Below are 27,522 nucleotides of genomic sequence, written 5' to 3' on the forward strand. Positions count from 1 at the left end.
GGGAAAAAATGGGGAGAAAATCCACGTTGGGTCGCTGCCTGGCCAATAAATAAATGAAAATCCCTGGCTGTCGTCGCCGTCAGCTGCTTCCTGGTTGATTCCCCCAGAATCTGGATACTCTGGAGCCTGGCCACTGGTCGCATTAGTTTTCTATTCATTTCTGCATTCCCATGCAAATGGCTGCCCTTTAATTTCGAATTCAGTTCGATGCGGCGAGCACGGCATTTGAATTTGCATTTAAATTGCATTTTATTCTCCCGGGGTGGTTTGTCCAGCAAAGGGAGTGATTTTAATGGCTAGGTCTTTAACATTGGCAGCAAAAAAGTTTAATTTTCATTGGAAATCGAAAGATGTTTATTGGGTTATAGTTTATTATTTGGAAAAGGATAGTGTATTATCGCAACTTGTTTATTTGGTTTAACATTTTACACTGTTTTCTTCTCCTTATTTCCGTAAATATACAAAATGCAACTGCAGACGTGCTGTACATATATTCCTGTATACACACAATTTGCAATACACCCTGCTAGAGAAAAAAATACAATACAAAAGATGACTGCGCATATGAGAAGGAAATATTAAAAAATAAAATAAAAATAAAAATAAAAGTACCGAGAACAGAGGCAGAAGCTTTCGACATACACTTCGTCGCTGTTAAGCAATTTCCACATATTGCTTCAATTTTCAATAATCTTCGTGCGGTTTTCCATCTTGCCAAAGCCCCCCCCCCAGTCACTTTTACACAGGCAAGGCGTAGTTTGACGTCATCAACGCGTTGCTGCTGCCAAAAATAAGATGGAAAAAAGCAAAATATTAAAGAAACTCACGAGAAAAGCAATTCTTTTTGCAATCTTTTGTCTAAAACCCACCAGCGACATCATTCGCAAGAAATTCTGAGAATATAAATATAAATAACGAGCAAGTGGAAAGGTGGTGGTGCGCTAGGTAGCTACTTATCGGAGATGGATTATTTGCTGATAGATTTCATCATAACCATGGCATCATTCGGGGAAAACCGAAGCCGCATTTGTTACCAGGCGACACTCGAGACTACGTAACACACACGTGGTGGATTGGCATAAAATGTGTGGGCGAGTGCCCTGAAGTGTGCCAAAAATAATTTATTTATCCCAATATCTCATCCACAGAGTCTGTGGTCTTGTAATTTTCGCTATATAGTAATTTCCCGCCTGCGCTGGCTGACTTTTGAGTAGCCAAACCAGCGATTCGGCACAGAAATAATGAATTATGAGCACGGGTGTTTGTCTATGTCTGGGCGAAATGCCTCTGAGATTGGGAATATCAGTTTAGGGAGGTTCAAAGTTGAATACCCTAGCCTAGGCGCCAAAAAGTATGCTATTATTAACAGTGGGTTGGGAAATTCCCTTAGGAAATCTTAGTTTTTCCCTTCGTTCAGAGATACTCGAGGATTTCAATTATTTAAAGAACTTGTTGAACTTCAAAAAAGTAAATCCTTATATACTAAGCTTAATTTCCTTTAACTGTGTAACTTTTGTTTTAAGGATTTTATTTATTTAAGAAACTATTTTAACTTCAGAATAGGTCACCCTTATATGCAAATCTTTATTTTGTTGGATTGTTTAACAATGTAAACTTTTCTTTATTTTACTAAATAGCACTAAACAAATTAGAATTAAGCCCCAAAACTGTATATACATATATAACTGTATATATATATAGAAACAAATTGTTTATTATTTTCGACCGCGACCGCTGGTCTTATATGTAATAAGCACGCCATTACGTTAATCAACACCTCGTTTATTGTCTTTGGCTAGCCGAATTGCAAAAATATATCCAACAGCCAATATAATATAGATTGGATATAGGCAAAAACTGAACATTTGGATTACTAATTGTTGTTCCATGTCACAGAATAGCTTTGCAGCTGTTTTGCCGAGCTTTCTAATTGAGTATGATGTGTTCCGCGAAATGGGTCATTTGGGTTGTAAAAATTATACAAAAGATGGTGGTCTAAATTTAGCCAAAAAGAACATGTGTTTCAGATGGGGGAGGAATCCTTGTTCAATATTTTTTGCAGTGCATAGGCAGGCGAATTCCAACAATTATTTGCCAAAACCATATGAAACGCCAAATTAATTTACATGCTGTGAAGGATTTTTACAGCACTCGAAGCACTTCATTGGCAATTAACACGTGCCTCAGGTGCGAAACGAAACTGACTGGCTATATAAAAATAAATACACATTTAAGGCGCACGATCCCTGGGTTCTGAGAAGAAATTTTTTAAATATTTGCCAACAAATCAAACTGAAATTTCAGACGAACTTTGCACGCCCCAATCTTCATTATCCTATTCGATTATCTTCATAGAGATCGTGCGAGGTTCTAGATAATTGTAGCATTATTAATTGGACAGGCGAGCATAATCAAAACAAAAAAATTGAACTCTAGACGGTGTAATTAATGGGAAATTAAGCGCGAAAGTGGCCGCCAGGTGGGCCGCGTGGGTGTCCCGCGACCTTGACAAATTGGGGGGCGGTCGGCCCAGGCGGCCTTACACGGCCCACTTGATTACCAACCAGCCAGCTAGTCAGGTAGCTAATTCGCAAATCCGATTCTCCTCTACTTATTTATAGAGCACTTGGCCATAACACCCGATCTGAACCTGAACCACACGCAGCCGCAGCGCCCCAGCCACTTGGAGCTAATGCCATCGCATTCGAGTCTACGCAAATCGAACAGCCTGCTGGTGAGTATAGTACCCACATATGAGTAACTTATGTCCATCATAATCATAATCATTCTGCCCAATGGCCCGCCAATAATAACCGAAATCACAGCCATATCCTCCTTGGGCAATTAAAATGCCGGCGCTGGCGAATTTTAATTAGCCGAAATCTCCGAAAATGAAATCAAATACAATGTGGCCCCATCGCTGGTGTTTCTGTTTAGGTCATAATGTATAAAATAATATTTCCCATTTGTTTACCTAACAACGCGGTCAGAAGAGGGTAAACATTTTGGGAAACAATAATATTCGGATTCAATAACATTTCCAGTTGCCCCTGAGAACTGTCAAGGCTAGACGGCGAATAAAAGAAAGACATTTCGGTTGTAAAGGGGCAAAATTGCCCAGTTTTGATTGTTAAATGTGTCATTTTAATAGCCATTTTACAATAAAATATTCTAATGACATTCCGTATGTCGGAGACAAGTTTAAAATTTTTATGGCTTCAAAAAGGCGACACTGAAATGCGGCTATTAATCGAAAGTTTAGACTCATAAATACATTTAGCAAAAACTGTCTAGAATTGCCAGACGTTTTCTTAAAATGTATTAAAATGTTTATTATATTTTCAAAAACACATTTGAACCGTCTTTGTTCTTCTAGACAACATGCACCATTTAATTGAGTGTATGACCTTATTTTAAGCCAGTTGAAATTTAAATAGTGCTGTGACAAATTTGTTGTCTAAAATAAGAAGTAATTAAACAATTTTCTATAGTCCACAGTTTTTCTTAGTCCTCAAAGTTTAGATGTCTTTCTGTATAAATATACATTAATACTTACAAAATATTCAACTAGAATATAAGAAACATGAATTTATTTATTTTAATATTTTTTTTATCAACTAGAAACATTATCCAATCTTTAATATATTTTATTCTAATAAAGAAAATGTACTAAATGAAAGAATTTTTTTTCTAAAATTTAAAATGTTTATTATAACTATAATCCCCCCTTAACGAAATGTATTTTATATTATTAATATATTATTTTGTATCATATCTATCTCCTTGCAGTGCGATGTGGACGACAAGTCTCCAGTCTCACCCTCCTCTCCGCGTTCTGAGATCACCCAGCTGAAGGATCAGCTGGAGGCACAGGCTCTGCAAACGCGCCAGGCTCTGGGCCAGCTGATGCTGGTGCGGGAGCAGCTCATCTCGGAGACCAATGCGCGCATCGAGGCTCAGGTGGGTGCCCCAACTCCCCAAGGAAATCATCATGATATCATGCTAACTTTTGGATAATATCCCATTGCAGGCGCGCACCCAACAACTGCTGCAGCAGAACCGGGAGCTTCTGGAGCACCTGGCTTCCCTGGGGGCCTACAACGAACAGCAGAGTGCGGGTCTCACGTCGGCCAATATTGGAATGGCGCCACAGGTGAGGGTCTTGCCCTAAATACTATATACTACCTACTATATGCTCTATAAGCTTTTGAGTTATGCGATCGTAAATTTGAGCCTATCCTATCTGTGCGTTCATGTTGCATGTTATTTGTTTTCTGTTTTATCTTGGCTGCCATTTGTTTTTGCACGAGTGTTTATAGTATAGTGTGTTCTCGTTGTTGTTCTTCGTGATTGAGAGAACTGTGGAACTTAATGCCCTGTGACCTTTCGCCCCCCTTCGATTAGCAATCGCAGCTGCAAATGCTGCTGCAGGCCACCAGCAACAACAACAATCTGGCCACGATCAATCAGCAGATCAGCAATTTGGGCAGCATCAATCAGCAGTTGACCTCGCTGAGTCATCAGCTAAGTGGTCTCAATCAGCAGAGCCAGCATCTCCAGAACTTGCAACAGCAGCAGCAGCAACAACAATCGCAGTCGGCGGTGCCCAATCCGGCCACGCCCCCTCCCATGGCGGGGGGCAGTAGTCCATATCCCTCGATGAGTGCCCTCCAGAGTATCAGCAATCAATTGCAACAGCAACAGCAGCAGCAGCAACAGGATGCCCTGTCCAAGGATCTGTTCCAGGTGAATCAGGAGCTGCTGAATCGCTTGCAGTCCCTGAATCTGAATGCCAATCCTGGCCAGAGTCAGCAGACGCCCACGGCCTCCGGGCACAACTCCTTCTTCTATGTGAATCCCTTGTCCTGCACACCGGCCACGCCGAATAACAATGCCGGCGCAGGAGCTGGAGGATTCAATTTCCTCACCTCGCCGGCGGCCACGGGAACGCTGACGCCCTCACCACTAGGCTCCATGAATAGGAACTCCTTTGCCGGGAGCTCCTCTTTAAATGAGGACATCCGCCTGAGCATCGAGCAGAATCTGAATAACCTGGAGGAGCAACTCAAGGCGGCTGTGTCGAATGGCAATCTGGCTGGGCTGGCCTGTGGGGGATCCACTAGCACTAGGGACACCAGTCGCAGTTCCTCCACCCTGGACTCGCCCTCCTCACCGCGGCTGAGGAGCAGCAATAACAACATAAGTGCCGGGAGCAGCAATGGCAGCCAGCATCCCAACCAGAATCAGAACAATAATGGCAACAGCAATGGTAGCAGCAGTCGGGAGACACGATTCAATACGGTTTTGCTGAGGGTCACCGATGAGGCGGGTCACCAGAGGAAGCTATCGGCCACGCCCAGTTTCATCACCCGGAGCACCAGCGAGAAGGTTCCAAATCGCAGCCAGATGATGAGCCAGGTGCAGCGGACCACCTGGGCCAGGCATACCACCAAATAGGACCAGGTCATAGGTTAAACCATCCAGAGAGAGAGAAAGGGAAAGAGCGAGTGGCTGGATCGAGTGAATGAGTGGGTGGAACAGTATTAATTTAGGAGAAAAGCCCCTACTTTAGTTTTGCATTTTAGGTGTCCTAGCATTGCTGGCCTGTAATGTGCCAATTATTTGCCCAGCTCAACGTCTTAATAAGTGTAAAATATATATTATATATCTACTTAGCATTAGCCTCTAGCTCAAAAGTGTGCCAAAGTCAAAGTTCACAACTCGTTCGAGTTTGGTTTACTTAGGTAAAAGTATTTGTGAAACATAATCTTAGCATATCAGCAACGAAGTAACTTACTCAAGTTCGCCATAAATCGTTTGAAAGTATTTTCTCTCCCCTAAATGAAATCTATATCTATACCTACGCCTAGTGTTTAAGCTAATGAGTCTAGTCTAAACTAAACTGTTTAAGTTCGATACTGTTATTTTTGTAAATTGTTGTATTTTAATTGAATTTATGCGTGACCCGCATAGGCTTTTCCCTGCAAAAGTTGCATTAATTAGTTTGCCAGGCCAAGAGTTATATGTAAATGTAAATTGCAATTTCAAGTACAGGCAGACAACAAAGAAATAATAATAAAAATCGAATAATTATGTACAAACAAGTGGGGTTCCCTTTCTATCCCCTTTTAAATATACTTATATATTGTCGTTAATAATTGAAAGTTAACGCCCGGCTGGGCAATTTCCCTAATGACTTTTCCGACAAAAACATGCAGCATACTTTTAAGCGCATTAAGTATCCGCCCCGTGGGACCACGGTCAGTGTATAAATTTCGCCCCCTGGATAAATGAAAAACGCTGCCGTCGGCTGAAGGAAAAGCAGCAGCAAAAACAAGTGTCGCCATTTTTCACTCCACTCGGTAGTTGGTTTTCTGTATACTTTTTTATTCCGCTGGTGGGCAGCAATTTGCGCACATAACTCATTTGCATAAATTTACACACTGACTTTACTTACTCGCCCCGCGTTTCCACCGATTTTCCATTTCCCGCAGCTCTCGTCGACGGCGAAAGTGGCCCGATGGTTCCAGCAGCTTCCCTGGCACACCGCCTCCTTGTCCCGACCGGAAAGCGGCTTTGTATCCGGCGACTCACGTTCGGAGAAGTACCAGGAGGATCATTTCTATGGCGGGGGCGTCATCCAGACCAAGGAGACGGATGATTTATGCGATGAATTTCTGCTGGTGGAGGGCAGCAGCACCATTTGGACAAAGCTGAGCGCCAAAAAGCGTCGTAAATTGCTCGGCATGCGGCTGGGCAAAGTGACAACGTTCTGAGGTTGCCCCCGCATTTTGTGCGTAATGTGTGCGTTTATTAGCTGTTAAGTGAGTTTTTAGCATAGCCCTAAGTGTAGGCTTGATAAATTCCCCCTAGGCCTAGGACGACCAATAGACTAAAGGACCAAATTAACCCAAACGAAGCGGAACGAACGACATGCTCATCATTGAGTTGCCATGCAACAGGCATAGGATATAAGTCAATTAGCGGGCAACAGAAGTAAGCTCAATGTGTATTTAAGTATTAACTGAATGGTAGTATTTTGGGCCAGTTATCGTGAGATAGTTCTATGTGGCCAATTCATTAGGCGTACAAGCCACGCACATTAATCATACGCCACGTAGCCCGGCCAGCCAAAAACACACACACCTACTGCCAGAAGCCAGAAGGCAAAAGAGCATGTACTGCTTAACTTGACCAACTTTTCGTGTACGAGAAAAACTGGTTATTAAGCTAAGCAAACAACGGCAAAAAGCAGGGAAAACGGGAAAAACCGGAAATGCAGGAAAAGCAGGAGACGCAGGCGGTGGCTTTTCCAGGACCAAAAAGATCAAAATGTTTGATATTCATAAATTTTTGCCAGCTTCACCGTTTTTATGCATAAATCGATTCTACTTTTACGCTTGGCGGTCCCTTTTCCTTCCTTTTTTCCCGTTTTATTCGGGTAACTCTATAAATTTAAGTCAACTTCCGTGGGGAAGTGCAAACCGAACTTGCGGCATACGTGGCGTATAAGCGATTTACTCGAAATTTATGGGGATTTGCTGGCTATAAAAAACGGGGTTGCTAGACACTAGTTAGCCAGCAACGAAGGTGTTGTACAGCAGATTGTACTTTCACTTTGATGGGTTAAGTTAGGGTTAGTAAAACCAGATAACTTAAGGTTAGTTGAATCTGCAGAAACACATGCAAAAACACTGTGACAATCATCATTTCAATCGTTTCGAGGGGTGAAAGCGAAATTTTGCAATTCAAATTTGAGTGGAGTTAAAGCCGCCCAAATGGTTTTCAATCATCATCAAAAACTCTGTCGTGTTTTTATTGCATTATTTGGTAGCTTTTCCGTTTATTGCCCCGGCATCACAATGAAAAGACGGTTTTCCAAAACGATTTTATGGCATTTTTGCCATTTAGGTACGAAATTTATAGATGCAAGGAAAAAAACACAAATTAATTTACGTAAAATGGTTTTAGTTAATTTATGCAAACGATTTTTGAGACTGAAACTGAAATTTGTACTAAGCATAAAAACCAGGCCACACAAACACACGCACACGTCACATCACACACACATATAAACACTTGCATATATGCATTCCATGAACATTTGCGACAAATAGGAAAACTTTTTTATAAGCTACTTTACCCAAGTTGAATTAATATTAGTTGCTCGCCGGTTCAACGCAATAGAATAAAGTGAAAATAATAAAAATTAAATGCAACATGCTGGGCTGCTAGATGTCCTTATCCTGGCTCCTGCCGCTGACACTTTACAGTTCAATTAATTTAACGCGCTTTGCATGTAATAGAAAGGCATTGCATATCAGCAGGGGCAGGACATGCAGGACATGGGCACGGATATGCAAGGATATGCGAGGATGTGCGAGGACATGCCGCAAGAGGAGCCCACAGCCCAGCAGGTGGGCTTGGCAGCCAACAAGCGCATTCTGCACAAGTGGGATCGTCGTGGCGGAGATACCATCTGTGTGTGCAGCCGAATGGGTTCGACTTGGTAATACCCCCCACTGGGAGGGAGGCCACCCATATTTTCAGCTTTCGCAAGTATTTATGGGGAGTTTTCCATGGAAAATTCTCTGGTGGGGCGAAAGTATTTATGGCTGTCAATTGACTAGGGAGTTACAGCTTAAATATAGCTATTCCGTTACGCAACTAATAAATGGTAGTATATACAAAATATATAATATTTAAAGTAATTGTACGTTAAAATGCATTCTTATTCCACCGAAAACCGAAATTAAAGAGAAAATAATTGCTAGATGGACCACAACTTGTTAAACGCATCTTTTTTCGGCGGTTTTCAAGAAGTGGGGTTTTTGGTTAACTTTAGAATGTTTTTAAAATGGTTTACTTACCAGTTTATGTAAGAATGGGTAAGTAATACAAATATTTATATTTAATAGCCGATTGTTTATAATTTTCAATGCGAGTTGAACAAGGTAAGATATTCTATATTTTGACCATTACTTTCCAGGATTTTCCAAATGAAATCATACAATTTTGAATTATTTTTTTAAAGATTATTTCTGACACTTCTTAGGATTTTTAATTTGATTTAGAGATACAAAATTCTAACAAATATAGATCAGCTGTCTCGTTAGATACATTTCATTTAGTATAAAGTTCATACCATGAACATTCCTTGCCCCAAACCCATACACCCCATCAATGCGGGGTATCACAATTAGAAAGCAACGTGAGGCCACCTTTTGTGCGCTCATAATTAAGGACACAAGCCAACGCATCGCACTAATGGAAGGCGCAAAATATAAAAATGAAAAGTGAAAGTGAAAATGAAAAATGGCATTGTATTTTTCACATGGCGAACGCGACATGCGATATTTTGTCGCGTTTTCGGGGCCGAGCTGTTGACACTTTTTGGGGCAGCGGCAGACATAATTACACAGAGGTAGGCCGCGCTGACCCTGAAAGCAGGAAGTTCACTTTGTGTCATGTGAGCCCCGGTGAGTCGGTGACAGCCAGGAGAAGCAGTTGAAAGTGCCGCGTGTCCTGTGTCCCGAGTCCTATGTGCTGTGTCCTGTGTCCTGTGTCCTGTGTCCTGTGCCCTGTCCAACGTCATCATCCTCCTGGCCAACTGGCAGGCAGGACACACATTCGCATGGCACAGCCATTGACACTTATCGCGTGGCTGGCGCGTTTAATTCACATTTTATTTCCAGTGCCCGTGGCTGCGCGCGTAATTGTTGCTTCAAAGTCCTGGCCAAAGGACACGGATGTAGTCAGTTCGCGTTGGCGCTGCACGGCGGACGTGTGCGCGGTGAATAATCGCGTTTCGTTCACGGTACTCGGTACTCCTGGCACTCCACTCTACATGCAGAACGACGAGGAGCCATCTGGAGCTGGAGCTGGGGCTCCCCCGGCAGCAGCTCCCCGGCGACCCAAGCCGGGAATCCTGCGCCTGGACATCGGCAAACCGCGACGCTCATCAGGTGGTTCCGTCGATTTTCGCTGCGTGGGCAGCAGCAGCAGCGGGAACAACAGCAACGTGGCCACCGGCGCCAACAGTGAGGTAAGTGAGCTTGATTTACGGCCCACCCGGGAGTGCTTACGATTTGGCCTGGCCAACGACATGGCCTCCGGAATGGCTGTGTTCTGTAGCCAAGGAATGGGAGAGGATACTGACACTGCCAATAGCCATAAACACCAATCGCACTTAACTGCCGTTCGCTTTTGGCCCGGTCAAGCAATGCAGCCAGACCAGGTTGGCTGTTAAAATCATTTTTCACAGCCGTCAGTAGACAGGTAGAGGTTTTCTTTTGGCCAAGGTGAACGCAGAATGCGCTTGTAGGGTTGCCTGAAGAAGGAAATTAACCTAAAACCTTATATAACTAAAGGTTTTTCAAAACATGTAATTTTAAAAACTTTGGCCAGCCGATTTCTCAATGTCACGTTAAAGTTCTAGTTTGTTATCTGCCAGAATTAGTTATATTATTCGTAAGTGTTTTCACCACAAGGTTTCTAAAAATTAGCCAAAATGTATTCTTGGTAGGATACAATATCAAAAATCAATGCAAGCATTTAAAATTTATAGTTTCAATCAAAAACAAAAAGTATTTAATATTTAACTTACTAGTATTTTGGCATACATTGTGTGATATTGTAAAAATTACAATTAATATCTCTCAATTTTATAATATAGAATTTTCTTACCAAAACCATGTTTCAAAATCCATTTAATGTAAATATAAAAGTCTGTTTTAGCTGTAACCCAATTTTACCAAGCCAAGATACTAATCTATCGTGACTAGTAAATGCTCGCAATTAACTAATCTTAGATCAAGAGTGGCTTTAGTTATCCCAGTTAAACTTTAAGCTAATTAAAATAATTTCACAAGCTTACTCTACACGTTAAACTCGAAATAGGCCTTCAAAATCTCAGATGACTGGAGGTCTCTGGTTTATGGGAGTTAATAAACAAGTTAAATCACTGGGCTATTTAAGCAGCAGGTAGCTGCAAATCACACAGCAAACTTCTGCAGGGCACAACGGGTATCCCAGTGTTCATTAGGCCAGACATGCGACAGTGGCCAAAACCGAGTCGAGGTGGATGGGTTTGGGTTTGGGTGTGGGGATGTGGATGCGGTAGACACACCCAGGACACATTCTCTCCATTTGGCCAGTGGTTTTGGGGAGTGTGCAGTAGGTCGAGTGTGTGGGCCAAACATTTACTTAGTCATAAAGCTGATGCGTAATCTCAACAAGCCAGGCCAATTCGAGTGGGTCAGGAGGAGCTTGTCATTTGGCACGTTCAAGTTTTGGTTTGGTTGCTTCGACTACACACTAAATTCCCTACCCTTGTCCAAAAAAAAAAAAAGAATAGAAGAGTCCCAAAAAACCCCTAATACAATGTCGCAGCTGAACGCGGAGGCCCAGCAGAGGCACTTCGTCACGCGGAGCAGCTACGAGGGAGCCTGGGACAGGCTGGTCAATGTGATGGACGGATTTGGGAGCTATCGCTATCCGGATGGAAGCGAGTACCGTGGCAGGTTCCAACAGGGGCAGTTCCATGGCTTTGGACATCTGCGCCTGGCCCAACCGTATCGCTTTACGGTCAAAGGTGAGTTCGAGAATGGGCGCTTGGTCACGGTGGAGGACATGTGGTTCTCCGATGGCCTCCATGTCGAGGGAAGGTTCCGCGACATGAAGCTGGAGTGCGACAATTGGGACTATTTGACGCCCGCAGATCGACGCTACCATGCCGAGCGGCGTTATGGCCAACAGCCGGTGGGACCCACTGCCTTCATCACGGCCAAAATGCTGCCCAGGGAGGTCCCGCAGCACTGCTACGATGTGGAGGAGGGCCTGTTCAACAGTAAGACCTGCTGGATGACGGACCGACCGGGTCCCCTTCGCAGCCGAATGTACGTGGGCTGTCAGCAGGATAAGGATTTCATCAAGCGACACTGTAGGAAGGCTAGAACCTCGCGGGTGATTGAGCCACCTTCGGACTTCTGCCGCCGCATCATAGCCAACAATTTGGCCACGGAGAGGAACCATATACGAAAGACTGCCATATATGCTCCCAATGGAGAAGTCCATCGGGAGCGGTACTACCACAAGCTGACCAAGAAGCGGGGTCATACCAAGGAGAAGCCTCTGCAAATGGCTCGAAGGCGCTACATGCCGCACAATGATCCCGCCTGGGAGACGGAGATGTGTGTGCGTGCCTACGGCAGGATGCTGGACAAGCGGCAGCAGGATCAAGAGGAGTACCGCAAACTGCATCCTTGCGCCGAGTTGCAGAAGGTGGACAGGCCCCGCCAATGGACGAGTACCTCGGATGTGCGCAATCCGGAGTCGGGTGGCGCCTCCAGCTGCCAGTCGTACAGCATCGGGGAGGACTCACTGCCCCTCGACGTCATGGAGACCTACCGATCCGTCAGAGCCATGATGCAGAAGCGGGTGGCGGACAACATCAACGTGGTGCAGTCCAATCTCATACGCCACAATAGTTACCTCGACATGACGCGTTCCATTTTTGAGTTGTAGATCTTGTAGATCGTATCTGTTTATGTAGTTTTCAGTTTTAAATTTTAGTTAACTCCGCACTGTAGGGAGGAATAAATTAATTCACGTTGTATGTTATAAACAAAAATAGGAAAATGTATTATTATTTTTTTCATTGCATCAAGTGCAACAATACAGAGGAGTTTCGATAAATTCTAAGCCTTTCGCCAGTATAAAAAGTTGTTTATTTTTGACCTTTCCCAGCAAAAGATATGTAAAAATGAATGCAATTAATAGTCCTAAAATAGGACACCAAGAATATATCCCTATTCTTCAAATTTAGCCGAAAAATATTAATTATCCGTTGGTCCCATTTACAAAACGTTTACTAATACGTTTTTGTACAAATTTGTGGCTTAAAAACCTGAATCAGATAGATCTAAGAATACAATCATACAATTTCTGTGCAGGTATAGGGCATCTTTATTTTATGTTGACCCTTTTAGTAGGAAATGCCCGTCCTCTGACGGATCCAATCCAATGCGCTGGTGACCCTGGCGAAGCCAGCAGGCAATCCCAAGGTGCAACCATTGGAGGCCACAAAGGCGGAAATGCCCACCAATGTGGATCCCTGTTTGGTGACCAGCGGACTGCCGGCATCGCCGAAGCAGGGGGATCTGCCGTTGGGAGTACGGGTGCAGAGGATCTGATCGGAGACCGTGGTGGATCCGTAATAGGCGACGCACTCGGAGTTGGGCATTATCTGGAGGTCGACGCACTGCAGCGCGTCGGTCAGGCCATTATTGAAGGTAGTCACTCCCCATCCACAGACATTGCCCCACCAGTTCTCGTAACGCTGGGATCTGGCGCTCAGCGATGGAAGAGCCACCTTGTTGACCCGGCTGCTGAAGCCAATCCTGGGAATCCTTACCAGAGCGAGATGCTGACTTCCAGTAACATACTCACTAGTACCCACTGTAAGGGCGAATTGGGCCTGACTTAGTCGCGTAGCTCCAAAGTAGATGGTCACCCCGGAACTGCCCGATAAACACTGAGCGGATGTGAGGATCCAGGTGTCGCCAATAATGGTGCCACTGCACCACAGGTTGCTCTGGCCAAAGGCCATGCCCACCACAAAGGGCGCCTGTCCCTCGTAGGCGGGACTTCCATTGGTGATTATGTGATCAGGATCTTCGTGTTTCTTCTTGGGCTCCTTAGCTTCTGCAACGGCGACAGCCAAGGCCAAGAAAAGAAGAGCTAACAGCTTCATGACTCCAAAAAAACTTTGTTAATCTCTAGTTTAACTGGGTTATTTATATAGTAAAAACCTCGACGGGGTAATTAGGCAAATTTTAGTGGGGCATTAGCGTGACATGTTGGCTTATCTAGTAAGTTGAGGAAGGTACTTGTGTAAATTTAGAGAGATACCAAAATTTGATAACATATTCCGAACTATATTTCGTTGAATAATCACTCAACTTTCCCCAGCCTTAAAGGGCAAACCCTATTTTTGTACATTACTTTTGAGTAGAAAAATTATCCAAGTTGTTAAAGTGAAAATGTCGTATCAGAGGACAACGAAAGCCTCGACCATCACGCAAGTGGACATCCTAATGACTGGATCCCAATATATTGGAACCAGCGATGACTTGGGCATGCAGAACTTTGGTGTCTACATTTATCCGGATGGCAGCAGGTACACAGGAGAGTTCCGAAACAATCGTTTCCATGGAAGGGGTTCCATTCAAGTGCCAGATCCCTCGGGCGTTACTTACCAAGTGACCCATAGACATGGCAAACTGATAGCGATCGATCAAATGAAGTTTAATGACTCGCTGCCCGTGGACTTTGAGATGAAGGATAATGGCTCGATGAGTTTCGAATCCTGGCCCTATTGCACTGCTGAGGATCGTCGCTTCTACCAGGAGACCAAGGGACCCATGGAACCCGTAGGGCCAAATAAGTTCAAGACCAAAGATGGACCCGATCCCCCGGTCTTGTCGCGTAATGTTTTCGACCTTGGTTTTGGTCTGCTGGGCAATCGTGGTTTTATGTTGGACACGAAGACTTATAGTCATCAGAGTTTATATGTGGGATGTCGGGAGGCACGTCGTTGGATCCGGGAGAACTGTGCCCATGGTCCCTTGTGGAACCGTCATCATAAACAGAAGATGATGGCCCGTTTTGCCAGGGAGATCATCCGGAATAACCAGGAGAATGCCGGTTGCAGCCGAAAGCACTACATGCCCAAGTTGCACATCTGCCAACGCTCTAGCAGCTTGGATAGCTTCGGTTCGGAGCGACTCCACCTGGCCAGCACCACGGACTCCACCTCCTCGGAGGTCCAGGCCATGCGGTTGCGTCATCGGGAGTTCCGCAGCAAATGGAGGCGATCCAAGAGTGAGAGCAGCGTGTGCCGCATCAACTGAGGATCTTTTAATCTTCGTTATATATTCGGTTCTACTTTCTATGTGGCTTCAAATTAAAATATATTGTGTACAAGTTGACCCACATTTGGGTTTGGCCAAGTTAGGGCCCAAGATTTATGGCGAAATCGGGAAAACTGCAGTCGAACATGGAAACTCACTTAGGCCTAAACAAAGGCGTGGGTTTTTAGTGGCTTCTTTACTAGGTCATCATAAAGCGGCATTGAACTTTGGCTTCAAGTTTGCAAAACCTGAACCTGGAAAACTCAAATTTCTCATTTGGATTTAGGCCTAGGCCACTGGCACAGCGGGTAATGAACCCATAATCGCCGAAAAATATCGTTACACGTGCGCGTTGGGCGTCGAGATAAATTTGATGTTAATTAAAGCCGGCCGAGAACTTCATTTAATTAAAAAAAGAAATAGGAACGAAAGTGAAATCAGAGAAAGCGAAACCCAAAACACAGAGGAGAGCGTAAAAACGTATATATTTCAATAGTGGGCACTCCCCTGACAACAGAAAAAAAGGCAAAGAGGATAACCGGGTAAAACCCAGGAATTTCGCGATTTTCTTTTATCAACCCTTGCATGTTTGATTTTCATTTACATGGCCGGGCCAAGAATACAAGGTGACTCAATATCAAGGGATACATGTATATATACACACTCGCCCACGATGCCATCTAAATGGACATTCGAAGTCCTGGCTGGTTACGCCCGGATACGGCGTTGTTATCACATGCCGCTGGCGATTTTTACACTCATTCGTCTTCGTTTCAACTGGGCGAGGAAGTCAGGTCCTGTCCCAATCCCCCCACCGATGTCCTGGCCCCCACGTCCATGTAAATTCCTTGGCGCCACATTGAGTGTGTGTGTGTGGGTTTTGGGCACGTTTTGGCTTTGATAAGTTGGCTGCTCCTCCGTTCTCTCCTGTCCGTTCTCCATTCATATTCATTCATTATTAGAGAAATTTAACGTTCCACCTGTCTGTGTGTGAGGTCCTTGGGCGCTGGTGTTGGTCGCTGTCCTTTTGGAGGATGGTCTTTTGCGCCTTGCTGGCCTGGCCACCGCGTTAAGCCGTTCAGTCTGCGCACAAGGCTGCTCCAAAGCGCTTCAGCGGCTAACTAGCCAAATCAGGACTTAACCACAAAAAAAAGATTTTCTTTGAGAAACCAAGAGTTACCCTTAATCGTCTACGCACCAGTGAAATTAATAAACAAGCAATTAGGAGTGAAGGTTACACGCTTGGGGTGCCAGTGTGATTTGAGTAATTAGCTGTCGCGGGACAGCACTTGAAAATATATGGTAGTACAGCCTTCACCATCAATTCGTAGAACAACTCGGGAGTCACTTCGCCCCATCAACTATCTGTGACCTGGGCACCGCCATGCGACTTGAATAGAGGTGGCTGGCAGATGCAGAGCAGCGCCGATGCCAAGAGGGAATTCTACAAAGGACAAAGGGGCAGGAGGTGAGTGCCACGGCCTAGAGGATAATTAAAGACCATGGAACATGATTTCTCTTTAAACCCCTATTAAAGAGCTGCATCGCAGGAGGAGCACAGGTCCTACGAACTGAACGGTATGTCTGAACGCTCTTAAAATAAATTTATCCTCAGTTTTAACTATTCAAATATTCAAAAAAAATGTTTTATGTTTTTTGACAGTAAAAATAAAATCATAGCCTTACCTCGATTGAAATATTATCATATTTAATACATTTTTAAGTAATGTTTCCCACTACTTCTTTTCACAAATAATTTTAAATTAAAATATGTTATATTCTTAAAATTTTAATCTTTACCTCAAAATATAACTATTGAAAGTAGGTGCTCTTTTGAAAAAATATCCGATTTAATAAATGGGTATACATATATGTTTAATACTACATTTTGATACGTGATTTGCCCTTACAAAAAAGTGTTATTTGTGAAATATTTAAAGATGTTTTGATTAATATTAACATTTAGTAGAAGATAATAACGAAAGTGTTCGAGAATACATTTTGATCCTTTAGGAATTATTTAAAAATGTATGTTTATATTTTTACAGAATAAACATTATCAAAATAAGGTTTCAATTCAGGAGTCGTTTATATAAAATCCATGATTTTAATCAGCCAGAATATAATTTTCTTTGGTTATAATAGATTTTCTTTGATTGCTGTATACAAAGTAAAACCTTAATGACCTGCTCTACCCTCATACAGACTTCCCATTGCAAAATCAAAGCAGCGACGCCGAGAGCTGCCACCAGGAGCCCCACTTTGGCCAGCATCCGCCGGGAGTTGGTGTCGGACCCGGAATCGGAGTCGGATTCGAGGATGGCGGCGGCGGAGGCGACATCGACGATGAGGAGAGCTACACAATTTCCGTATCGGCGATAATGCAGAGACGTGCCAGTGTGCGGGGCTATCGGGGCAAACGTGGCAGCCGGAGTTCGCGACGGGCATCCAGTCCCATGGATCACGTGCTGGATAGTGTGGAGCGGCGGCGCTCCAGTGTCTATACGACAAGTTCAGGCAAGTGTGTGGCTCCATAAGTGTCCAGAACAGATTTCGCTTAGTTAACGAGCGGACGAGATGGGGGCGGTTCCTGGGTCTCGGTCCTCCAGAGGCAGCTAATCAACGTCTGGGGGCCTGTTTTTCGTAATTTTTCATGCTACGTGCGGACCGTTTTGATGGCGTGGCGGCATACTGGTCGTATGTGTGATGTGTAATCTGTGTGCCTTTTGCAGAGGAGGGCACCAATCAGGAGTCCACGCAAGAGCAAATCTTTGAGAACATTCGCCTGCACAAGGAGGTCATACAGTCGGTGAAGCTACAGCCATGGCCCATCCGCAAGAAGCTCAAGTTGGTTCGGCAGGTGGGTTGGGTTGGTTGATGGTTCTATAAAGCCATCTCTTTAAGAGGGGCGTGAAATCGGGGGGGAGGAGTTCGGGCCCAAAACTGGGCGCGTTCATTTTCACGCCGCTTGTCAGGTCGTTGAGAATGTTACGACCTACTCCCCCCCACCCGACTATCCATCCGAAAACTTTTCGATTTCATTCACACCACCACTCTTTATCTCCCATCTATCGCTACACCCTGGCATTTTTAATGATGTTTGGACTTTGGCGGATCTGGCGGCCCTTTTGGATGTGTTGACAGGCCAAAACATATGTGGCACGCCACGAGGGCGCGCTCCAGGAGCGATTCGCCATGTCACGCAGCACCAGGGACTTGTGGGCGAGGTTTAAAATTTTAATGGCGGCAGTAAGTGATTTAAGAACCCCCTTCCCCCAGCCGGAAACGCCTGCAGAATGCGAAAAGTGGAATGCAACAAGCCCAAGGCAAAGCCATGCATAAGAAATATTTATGTTTGCACAATTTATGGGCCACTTTCCGACCGGGACGGACATTCAATAAATCCGCACTCGCATAATTCACAGAGTTATGTGAGTTCGCTTGGGTGCTGGGTTGTCCGGGGAAAACCAATTAAAATACGTACTTGCAGGCGGCAATTCCTCGGAGACATAAATCCTTTTTTCTCTCCCCAGCGATGGCGACACTGGAAACGGGAGACCACCAGCTTCCTCACCGTCCTCATCCCCTGGGAGCTGCGCATCAAGGAAATCGAATCCCACTTTGGTTCCGGCGTGGCCTCCTACTTTACATTCCTGCGCTGGCTTATGTGGGTCAACATCATGATTGCCATTCCGCTGGTCGCCTTTGTCATCGGACCCGAGGTGAGTGTCCTCATGAGTAGCCAATTCGTTTTACACGCATTTATGTTTCCGCTTACTTGAATCGAATCGACTCGGCTTTACCATTACCAGTACTTTGCCACGAAACACGGCGAAACGGATCCCAGGAAAAGGATGTCCGACCCGGAGGCCCGAGTGGCCGGCAATCTCTTCACCTTCTGGGAGTTCGAGGGGTACCTGAAGTACTCACCAATGTTTTATGGGTAAGCTGACCTCTTTGGATAAAATTAAATCTTGAATTGCCTTTCTAACTGAGAAGAACCGAAGAAATTATATATTTAAATTAAATAGAGAGAAATCATCATATTATATATACAAATTTGAGTTGCCTTCCTAACTGAGAAGAACCGAAGAAATTATATATTTAAATTAAATAGAGAGAAATCAGTATATTATATATACAAATTTGAATTGCCTTTCTAACTGAGAAGAACGGAAGAAATTATATATTTAAATTAAATAGAGAAATCAGTACATTATATATACAAATTTCATAGTTTAAAACATATTTAAATTGCATAATTTAATATTAAAATATTTAAAACAACGTATAATATTACATAAATATTTACTTTATGAATTTAATGCACTTAAGGCCGTTTTTATGTCCCCATGTTAAAATAAAAGTGCGTTTACTGGCATATGTCTAATAGGTTTATATACTAATTTTACTTTAACATGCGATTGACAACACGTCCTTTATTATGTCAATAAAAACATAATTTAATTTAACTAACAATGTCACATTCATAATTTCTTTAAATTGAAATGTACATCCATTTCAATGATAGAGATAAATTCTTAAATATAGTATTAAATCTTTGGATTTAATAGTTTTTTTTTTAAGTGTAGAATTATTTTATTGTAATTCTCAGAACGGGAAAAGAGAACTCTATTAATTGCTGGCAATATGCTCATATCATCCTTCCCCATGTTTTCTTTCCCCAGCTACTATTCAAGCACATCCGGCATCAGCACGTCCGGATATAAGCTGCCCTTAGCCTATTTCCTCACCGCCGTTCTGGTCTATATCTACAGCTTTGTGGCCACGCTGAGAAAGTGAGTATAAGTAAATAAGGGTCAAGGGGTCATGGGGCCCAGTGTTGGTCAGGCACTTCATTAAATCCCAGGCCATCGAAGCCGCAAAAAGCAAACTAACTGTCAGAATGCTCGTTAATTAATTAAACAACACTGAAGCGCTGATTAAATAATACAAATCTTGGCACGGGGCGTGTCTGGGGGCCCGAAAAACTTTCAGACCCCCTTTTGAAGGCGAAAGAAAATGGATGCGAAAAAGCATTGGCCATTATGATTTACGCACGCACACGACCAGACAAACGTGGAAAAGGGGCGTGGACGGGGGGCGTGGGACAGGAAACGGAAATGGCAAAACGCCATTTTGACCGCTGGGCGGCTGGGTCTGGCTTTAATGGCTTTGTCGGCATTATGTTGATTTCGTAATTGAACAAAGTAGCAATGTCAACAGTGAGCAGCCGGCACTGACCTTTCCGCTTTTGCCACTTTTACGTGGCACGTGCTTCGAGTGCGTGAATCATTTCAATCCAATTGCAAATGCTATCCGGGATTCGAAACGGGGATTGCCGGAATCTGAGCAGGAACAAATTATGGCTGGTTGGGATTTGGCTAAAACTTTTCTCGATCTGCCAACAGAATGGCGGAAAACTCGCGCAACTCGAAACTTTCCTCGAAGGACGACGAGTGCGTCTTCTCGTGGAAGCTCTTTACCGGCTGGGACTTTATGATTGGTAAGTGGCCAAGCCAGTTCCGTCATGCGATGCTGTCACAACTTTTGCATCTTCACCATCTTTTCCCACAGGACACGCTGAAACAGCCCACAATCGCATCGCATCCGTGGTGGTGGGCTTTAAGGAAGCCCTGCTCGAGGAGGCCGAGAAGAAGAAGGATAATCGCAAGTAAGCCGCGGCCAACTGAAGCTATTTACTTACCATAATCGATGCTCCGTGTCCTTTCAGCTGGCGTGTGATACTCCAGAGGATACTGGTCAATATCCTGGTGATGGGACTGCTGATTCTGTCGGGGGCCACGGTGGTGCTGCTGGTCAATCAGTAAGTGGATCGGGGAAATGGGAATTAATGCGGGGAAAACATCCTGATTTAAGGGACCAGTGAATATTTGAATTTAAAATATTCATAATGCAATTCATAGAAAAATAATGATTACTTTTCAAAAGATAAATAATAAATATTCATTAATAATTCATAATTAAGCAACGAATTTTATAAATAAGATATTCAATTTGACATAAATCTTAATGCAAATGTAAATGAAAGAAAATCCACAGGAAAACCTTTATTATATAAATCAAATATTTTAAAACGTAATTACTATTATTTACAATTTTTTGAATTAGGTATTATTATTTTAAGAAAATTTTGTTATGAATAACAATAAATTTTAATATCCTGCATTTTTCTCCGTGTAATTCCCTGTATCCACAGCTCTGAGGATTTGGCCAAACACGACAACTGGCTGAGTCGCAATGCGGTGAACGTGACCATGACCCTGCTCTCCTTCTTCCTGCCCATGATATTCGAGGCCCTGGGACTGTTCGAGAACTGGCATCCCAGGCAGCAGCTGCGCCTTCAATTGGCTCGGTGAGATAACCAGGGCTAATGGCAAATGGCTAAACATAACTGAAACCCTCTTACCTTGCAGCATTATGATACTGAACATGTTGAATTTGTACTCGCTGATGTTCTCCTTCATCTACAAGATCAACAGTAAGGAAAAGCCACTGCAATTACTAAAATTGGAGAACGAAACAAATACCATGGAGCTAAAGAATCTTCTCAGTTCAATTGAGGCTCTAAGGGCCATGACTCCCACGACTTCACTCTATAGTGAAAGTACATCGGATGGCTTTTTTGATGACTCCACCTCGAGTGCAGCTTGGGGCGAGGAAAATGGAAGCTCCACCGGTGGTCTCTTTTCGACCACAGCTGCAGCCGCCACTTTAATCTCCACCACTGTGCAGCGTTTTAAATGCTATAATATGACTATGAAGTGTCCAAAAATAAGAGGCAACTTTCTTAGTGCCAAGAACTTGGCCAAAACCTTAATGGTTCTTAACCTGACAACGCCAGCCATGATTCCGACCACCTTGCCCACCACAATACCCACGACTTCAAGTGTTTGGACAACCACGGAGGCAACCACCACGACAACAACCTCGCCTTGGACAACTCTACCGCCAACGATAAAAACCACTGAGGAAACCACTACGACGACTGAAAGATCCACTACAACCACGGAAATGCTAACGACAACCACTTTACTAGCCACCACTGCCAATACTACAATACCCTTAACTACCGAAGCACCAACCAGTACTGCAATTCCCAACTCAACAACTAATGTTGAAACTACGAGCACAGTAGCAACCACTATAAACACCACTGTTTTACCATCCAGCAGTACCACCAAACTAACGACAACCACAACCACAACCACTGAAAAACCCCAGATAGAAGATAACTTTTCCTACACCTCAGGTGATGAAGAGGGATCCTACGACTATGGCAGCGAGGAACCATCTTCAGATGGAACATCAGAGCCTCCAGAAGGTAATAACTACTCCGACATAACAGACTACTCTTCGGGACCTTCAGATGGAGAAGATTATGAAGATCAGAATAGTACGGATCAAGCGAACGATCCACTGGCCAAAGTTTTGGAGCAAGTAGACGAAGAAGAATCGAAAGTTCGCAGTAAAAGGGCATTGGCGGACTCACCTTTCTTCACCAGTAAGTACAGTAGGAGACATCGCAATGATTCTGCAGTCACTGGTGGTCAACCAGGAGAAACCACCGAGGCGGTAAATGCCATACCCAGTCGATGGCCCAATAATTGGCCAACCTTTAGGCAAACCACACCGCCGACCAAAAGACCCCTGAATGGAATTCTCAGCAAAGAGGAGTGGGAGAATCTCAGGCGTCTGAGGAGCAGGCAATCCTCTTCCACTAGTACTACTACCAGTACTACAACCACTAGAAGACCCCGAAGAAGATTTCGTACCTCAACTACAGAAAATACTAGTACCACAGAGGAGGAGGAAACCTCCACAACGGAGAGTTCTACGGATTCTTCCACCTCAGAGAGCACCACCAATGCTTATGACTCCAGCAGTAGCACCACCGAGGAAGATGATGAGTACACCACTACAGATTCACATCCAAAGACCCCTTACTACATGGGCATAGTGGATATGTCGGAGATAGGTAGCACTACCTATATAGACAGCGAGTTCCTGGAGGACTGTGTGGTGACCATATGTCCCAATGGAAACAACATCTTCGGCAGCACCACCGAAAGTCCGGATGGCACCACCCAAAGCAGCGACTCCAAGCAGCTAACCACTGTGAAACTCACTCCTTTGGAGCGGAAGCAGAAGCGTCTTAAGGAAGTGCAGCTGGCGATTAAGCAGATACAAACCAATCTGACCACCATGTGCTGGGAAACCTCCTTGGGCCAGGAGCTCTCCAAAGTCATCGTCTTCGATGGGGTGAGTTTGGTTGGGGAGGGGTGGAGGTTTCTGGTTTTCAGCTCCTATAAACTCTGCCAAAGTTGCCGCAGTTTAAAAGCAAATTTATCACCATGAGCTGCTATCAATTTCCCTCGGCTTCCAGCTCAGGAAGCAACTGCTTCTGTATCAAAATCTATTTAGCCTTAAATATGATTGAACTCAAAAGGAAGTAGCTGTGAGCTTTCTGGGCGTGAGAGCCCGTTTAGCTAAATTATCCGGAAAATTTAATGCAAAATTTGTCTTCCGCTTTGGCTCTTTGTCTTCCTTCTTTTTTTCTTTTTCTTTTCTGGGAGGGTTTGGGGATTTTGAAAATCAAATTTTTGCGCTCGTCTAGCAAAACCAAAATCCACTTGACTTAAAAGGCCAAACGATTCCCAAAAAGAAAGAGGAGCAATGGTAGCATTTTATCATAATAATCGCTCTCGGGAGTCCTTTTGCCCATTGAAAGTGAAACGCAGCTGGTAGCCGGAAAAAGGAAGCAGGAACTTGGGCCGCACTTTTCGATTTCCAGTCAAAAATTTACATAAGCCATAAGCATGATTGTGAACTTTGGCCCTCCGAATGCCAACTTTTATTTGGCCATTTGCCACGTCGAGTATGGATTGGCCTCCCATTGGGAGGATAGCTGTGAACTTTTCCTCTAATCGTAAACAAATTCAAGGAATTGCCTAAGTTCTCAAGGTCAGTCTGGCACTTTTCGATGTTCCTGAGATAGGATATCCGGTCGAGTCAATAACCCTATTGGTCGTAGACAACCGCTGAGGCATCTCAATCCAGGGATTACTTGCCCTTTTATTTCGTACTTAACATTTGTCCGACATTCGTGTAAACTGTGTGTAGGCCGTAGGGTCTGGCAAAAAAAAATCACGAAAAAAATGGAGACATGGGTCTCGTGCCCGATTTGATTATGCCCCCCTGACATGGCGTACATAATCTCTATTAAACGATTTGAGCACATAAATTAGGCAAGTTACGGGGCAGGGCTTAAACGCATTTATGCTTTACGCATAACAAAGTGCTTCGGAAATGGGGAATTGAGTTTGGTCATGTGCGGTTTGGGCTTGCAAGGGGTATTCCCATACCAGCCACATCTATATCTTGTTTGGTTTTCGATTCAAACTTGGGGCACGTGTTCGTGCATGAATTGGGACCACAGAATCAGCCGTAAACTAGGATTCAAGATGCAACGAGTCTGGGTTACGTGTGGCAACTTTTAAGCGGCAGATTCCGTTTTCCTGGCCCCCAAGTTCATTACAAAGCGCTTATTAAACCCCTCTTTTTCGACCCTAACCCATGCCACCCCCTCAAAATAGCTGATGTCCATTGTGGCGCCTCTCTGCATTGACTTTCTGCGCGCCCTCTTCGTGCGGTATGTCAATCAAAACTGGTGCTGGGACATGGAGAAGACCTTTCCCCAGGTGAGTCGAGGACTCCTTCCGGTTTCGGGTGACTAATGCGAGGCTTTGTTTTCAGTATGGCGACTTCAAGATAGCCGAGAACATCCTGACGTTGATTAATAACCAGGGCCAAGTGTGGATGGGCATATTCTTCTCACCCGGTCTGGTGCTCATCAACCTGGTCAAATTGATGATCATGATGTACTTCCGCTCCTGGATAGTCCTCACCTGCAATGTGCCGCATGAGGTGGTGTTCAAGTGAGTGGTCTCATCTGGTTGATGATGGTACATGGCCCAATGTAATCCTTTGTCTCTAATCCTTGCAGGGCCTCTAAATCGAACAACTTCTATCTATCCCTCCTGTTGACCATGTTATTCCTTTGTGTTCTGCCAGTGGGTTATGCCATTGTGTGGCTGCGTCCTTCCTGGCATTGTGGACCCTTCTCGGAGTACAACAGGATAGCCGAGTTTATCACAAACACCACCAGGAATGCTCTGCCAAAGTGAGTTTTTAAATTGAACTATAAAAAATATATATTTTTTTTGCACTTTCAACAGATATAGTTAACTTAAAGAATTACTATCAGTCCGTTTATATCTAAATTATATAATTTAATACCATTCAGGCAACTCCACGAACCCCTGGACTATCTGACCTCCTCGAGCACTGTGATTCCCCTGCTCCTGCTGCTCATCCTCATCATATACTACCTGATCTCCCTGACAGGAGCTCTGCGAGAGGCCAACCAGGATTTGCGCACCCAGCTGCAAAAGGAACGCGAGGAGGAGCGCAAGAAGATCTTCAAGGTGCCGGAGGTCAAGCAGGCGGAACCAACGGCCACCACGCTGACGAATCGCTGGAGGAAGGTCCTGGAGGCCAGCTCTCCGGTTACGCCCACCCAACCGCCGGATTTCGACACGGAGGAGTACAAGAATCAAGCCCGTAAAGGTAAGTCAAGTGCGGAGGAGATACTTAAAGTTCACAAGTCATTTGTTTCCTCTTTCAGAGCTAATCTCACGCATCATGAAGAAGGCGTTGCGCAAGGGATCCGCCACCTCCGATGAGGATTCATTTGTGCGGCGCGATGACGATGACACGGACACCGAGCACCAGGACTCTCTGCCCCACGACGAGGAGGCCAAGGACAAGCGATTTGGACTGACGCGATTGCAGCAAATCCGCCGGACACGCAAACCCTCCCTCGTAGACATCGTCCAGATTGCCAAGCAGGAAAGGGCTCGAGCTGGTTCCATTGTGGCCGGGACTAGCTCGGGTGGAGCTGGCAACTTCCCTCCCAAGGAGACCCATCCCAAGAGCCGCTTCAAGGTGGAGAAACACGAGCGCAAGGATAGGGGCAGCATGAAGGAGAAAAAGGACACCAAACACAGGCAGTCGACGCAGCCACAGCCGCCGCCCTATGAATCGCCCAAGGACAATGAACATGATCCGGATACGAATTCCAGGATAGTCAGTGAGCGGCGCGCCAGTTTGCTGAGGCGGCACAAGGAGCAGGGGGAGAATCAGGAGGAGGAGTCACCCACCACACCAGAGGCTCCAACAACACCCACTGTGCCAGTGGAATCAGTGGAACAAAATGCCGAGGAATCCACAACCGTTACCCCCAAATTCCACATAGTTGACGAGAAAAAACCGCCGCAGGAGGCGGAAGATAAACCCTTGCCAACATCTAAAGAAAGTGGCGGAGGAGGAGGAGGCGGTAGCCTGGGCAAGTTCAAGTTCCGCAAGCACAAAAACAAGTCAAATAATGTGGTGCCGAAACCAGAGCCCGAGGTGTTCAAGTTCGATGAGCGAAGTGTGGAAAGAAGCACGGATCTGCCGGTCACTCCTGGTGCACCGGAGCACCTGACCAGCGAGGAGGACCAGCAGGAGAGGAGTCTGCCCTCGCCCACGCCCAGCCAGGGTCAAAGTCAGGGTCACCATCAGCGGCAATTGTCGGTTCTTTCTCGACAGGGTCGCAAGAAGATAGGCAATCTCTTAGCCCTGGTTCGCGAGGCAGTGAATCTCAAGAAGGACGATGCGGAGCAGCAGGTCTCCGATGAGTCTCCCGGACCCACCACGCCCACTTACTTGGCCTACACCCCACCACCGCCTCCATCAGTATTGTCCAGTGTGTCCAGTTCTACTGCCCTGGAAATGCCACCCACTCCAGAGCCGGAATCTCCCACGCCCAGTGCACCACTGCATTTTGGAAGTAGCATCACCTCCTCCCGACCGCCGACCAAGCCACCCAAGCCACCCAAGCCTCCAGTGGTTCCCCCGAGCACCACTGCTCCCACGGCCACCATGGATGATGATCTGGAGGAACTGGACATGGCCGGTCCCATTACCTTCCCCAAACGCAGCGATTCCCATCGGCGACGCACTATGCGACAGGATTCGCAGAGTTCCGTTTGGTCGGATAATATACCCACCATCACGATCAGCACCACCGGCAGCGATGAGTGCATTGTGGACGCAGCTGCAGCTAATTCCCAAAATGGACTTCCCGAATCAAGAAGTAGTTCGCCGGGACCCACGGTCAAAATTATAAAGATTGACATTGAGAAGGAGGAGGAGTAATGAAGCGCCTACCGAAGAAGTGCCTTATCGCCAGATTGTCTTCTTAATTAAATAGATTAGCATTTTTCCTACTCTACTAAAAACTTGGCTTGAATCTTGTTCTTCGGCTTTTTGGATAAAACTCTGTCGGTCTATAAATCATAAGTTATTTGATCCATTAGTTTATTTCCCTTCGAAATAATAATAAACCACTCTATATTGCACTAAATTAAAATTGTTTTTTATTCTGGGGATTTGATGGTGACTGAAATCATTTAAAGTGTTGGTGCTACGTACCCCTTTCTTCAAGGGTTTATTTAATAAATTTACCTTAAATGCAATGCCAACG

General features: G+C 44.8%; 5 protein-coding genes and 1 pseudogene across 10 annotated transcripts in view; 4 read left to right on the top strand and 2 right to left on the bottom strand.

Moving 5' to 3' along the window:
* Positions 1-8,219, top strand: part of LOC119553017 (capon-like protein) — a 50,902-nt gene extending 42,683 nt beyond the window's left edge. For 4 of the 6 annotated variants that reach the window (XM_037863065.1, XM_037863066.1, XM_037863063.1 and 1 more), the window contains 4 exons: positions 2,622-2,734; positions 3,790-3,960; positions 4,031-4,153; positions 4,405-6,104. In XM_037863065.1, the coding sequence (XP_037718993.1) occupies positions 2,622-2,734; positions 3,790-3,960; positions 4,031-4,153; positions 4,405-5,457 (1,460 nt within the window). In that variant the 3' untranslated portion in view covers positions 5,458-6,104. Of the gene's footprint in view, positions 1-2,621; positions 2,735-3,789; positions 3,961-4,030; positions 4,154-4,404; positions 6,105-6,494 lie in introns of those variants that run through there. The other 2 variants (XM_037863068.1, XM_037863067.1) reach the window with 1 other exon arrangement.
* Positions 8,220-9,724: 1,505 nt separating this feature from the next.
* Positions 9,725-10,624, bottom strand: LOC119555246 (annotated as a pseudogene).
* LOC119554527 lies at positions 9,945-27,278 on the top strand. The gene is made up of 19 exons (XM_037865473.1): positions 9,945-10,045; positions 16,244-16,380; positions 16,450-16,490; positions 17,118-17,429; positions 17,645-17,772; positions 18,057-18,161; positions 18,446-18,634; positions 18,725-18,855; positions 19,601-19,711; positions 20,324-20,418; positions 20,490-20,586; positions 20,647-20,739; positions 21,133-21,288; positions 21,350-23,195; positions 24,530-24,634; positions 24,690-24,871; positions 24,940-25,116; positions 25,240-25,562; positions 25,621-27,278. The coding sequence occupies exons 2-19, from the start codon at positions 16,325-16,327 to the stop codon at positions 27,192-27,194; spliced, it is 5,721 nt and encodes a 1,906-aa protein (XP_037721401.1). The 5' UTR covers positions 9,945-10,045; positions 16,244-16,324; the 3' UTR covers positions 27,195-27,278.
* On the top strand, positions 11,267-12,603 carry LOC119554524. The gene has a single exon (XM_037865470.1). The coding sequence runs from the start codon at positions 11,383-11,385 to the stop codon at positions 12,523-12,525; it is 1,143 nt and encodes a 380-aa protein (XP_037721398.1). The 5' UTR covers positions 11,267-11,382; the 3' UTR covers positions 12,526-12,603.
* Positions 12,943-13,767, bottom strand: LOC119554526 (serine protease 1). Its single transcript, XM_037865472.1, has one exon. The coding sequence runs from the start codon at positions 13,751-13,753 to the stop codon at positions 12,986-12,988; it is 768 nt and encodes a 255-aa protein (XP_037721400.1). The 5' UTR covers positions 13,754-13,767; the 3' UTR covers positions 12,943-12,985.
* On the top strand, positions 13,948-14,985 carry LOC119554525 (MORN repeat-containing protein 5). Its single transcript, XM_037865471.1, has one exon. It carries the CDS (start codon positions 14,043-14,045, stop codon positions 14,910-14,912), a length of 870 nt encoding a protein of 289 aa, XP_037721399.1. The 5' UTR covers positions 13,948-14,042; the 3' UTR covers positions 14,913-14,985.
* Positions 27,279-27,522: the final 244 nt, after the last annotated feature.

This window comes from Drosophila subpulchrella, chromosome 3L (assembly GCF_014743375.2).
Source record: "Drosophila subpulchrella strain 33 F10 #4 breed RU33 chromosome 3L, RU_Dsub_v1.1 Primary Assembly, whole genome shotgun sequence".
NCBI classification, from domain to species: domain Eukaryota; kingdom Metazoa; phylum Arthropoda; class Insecta; order Diptera; family Drosophilidae; genus Drosophila; species Drosophila subpulchrella.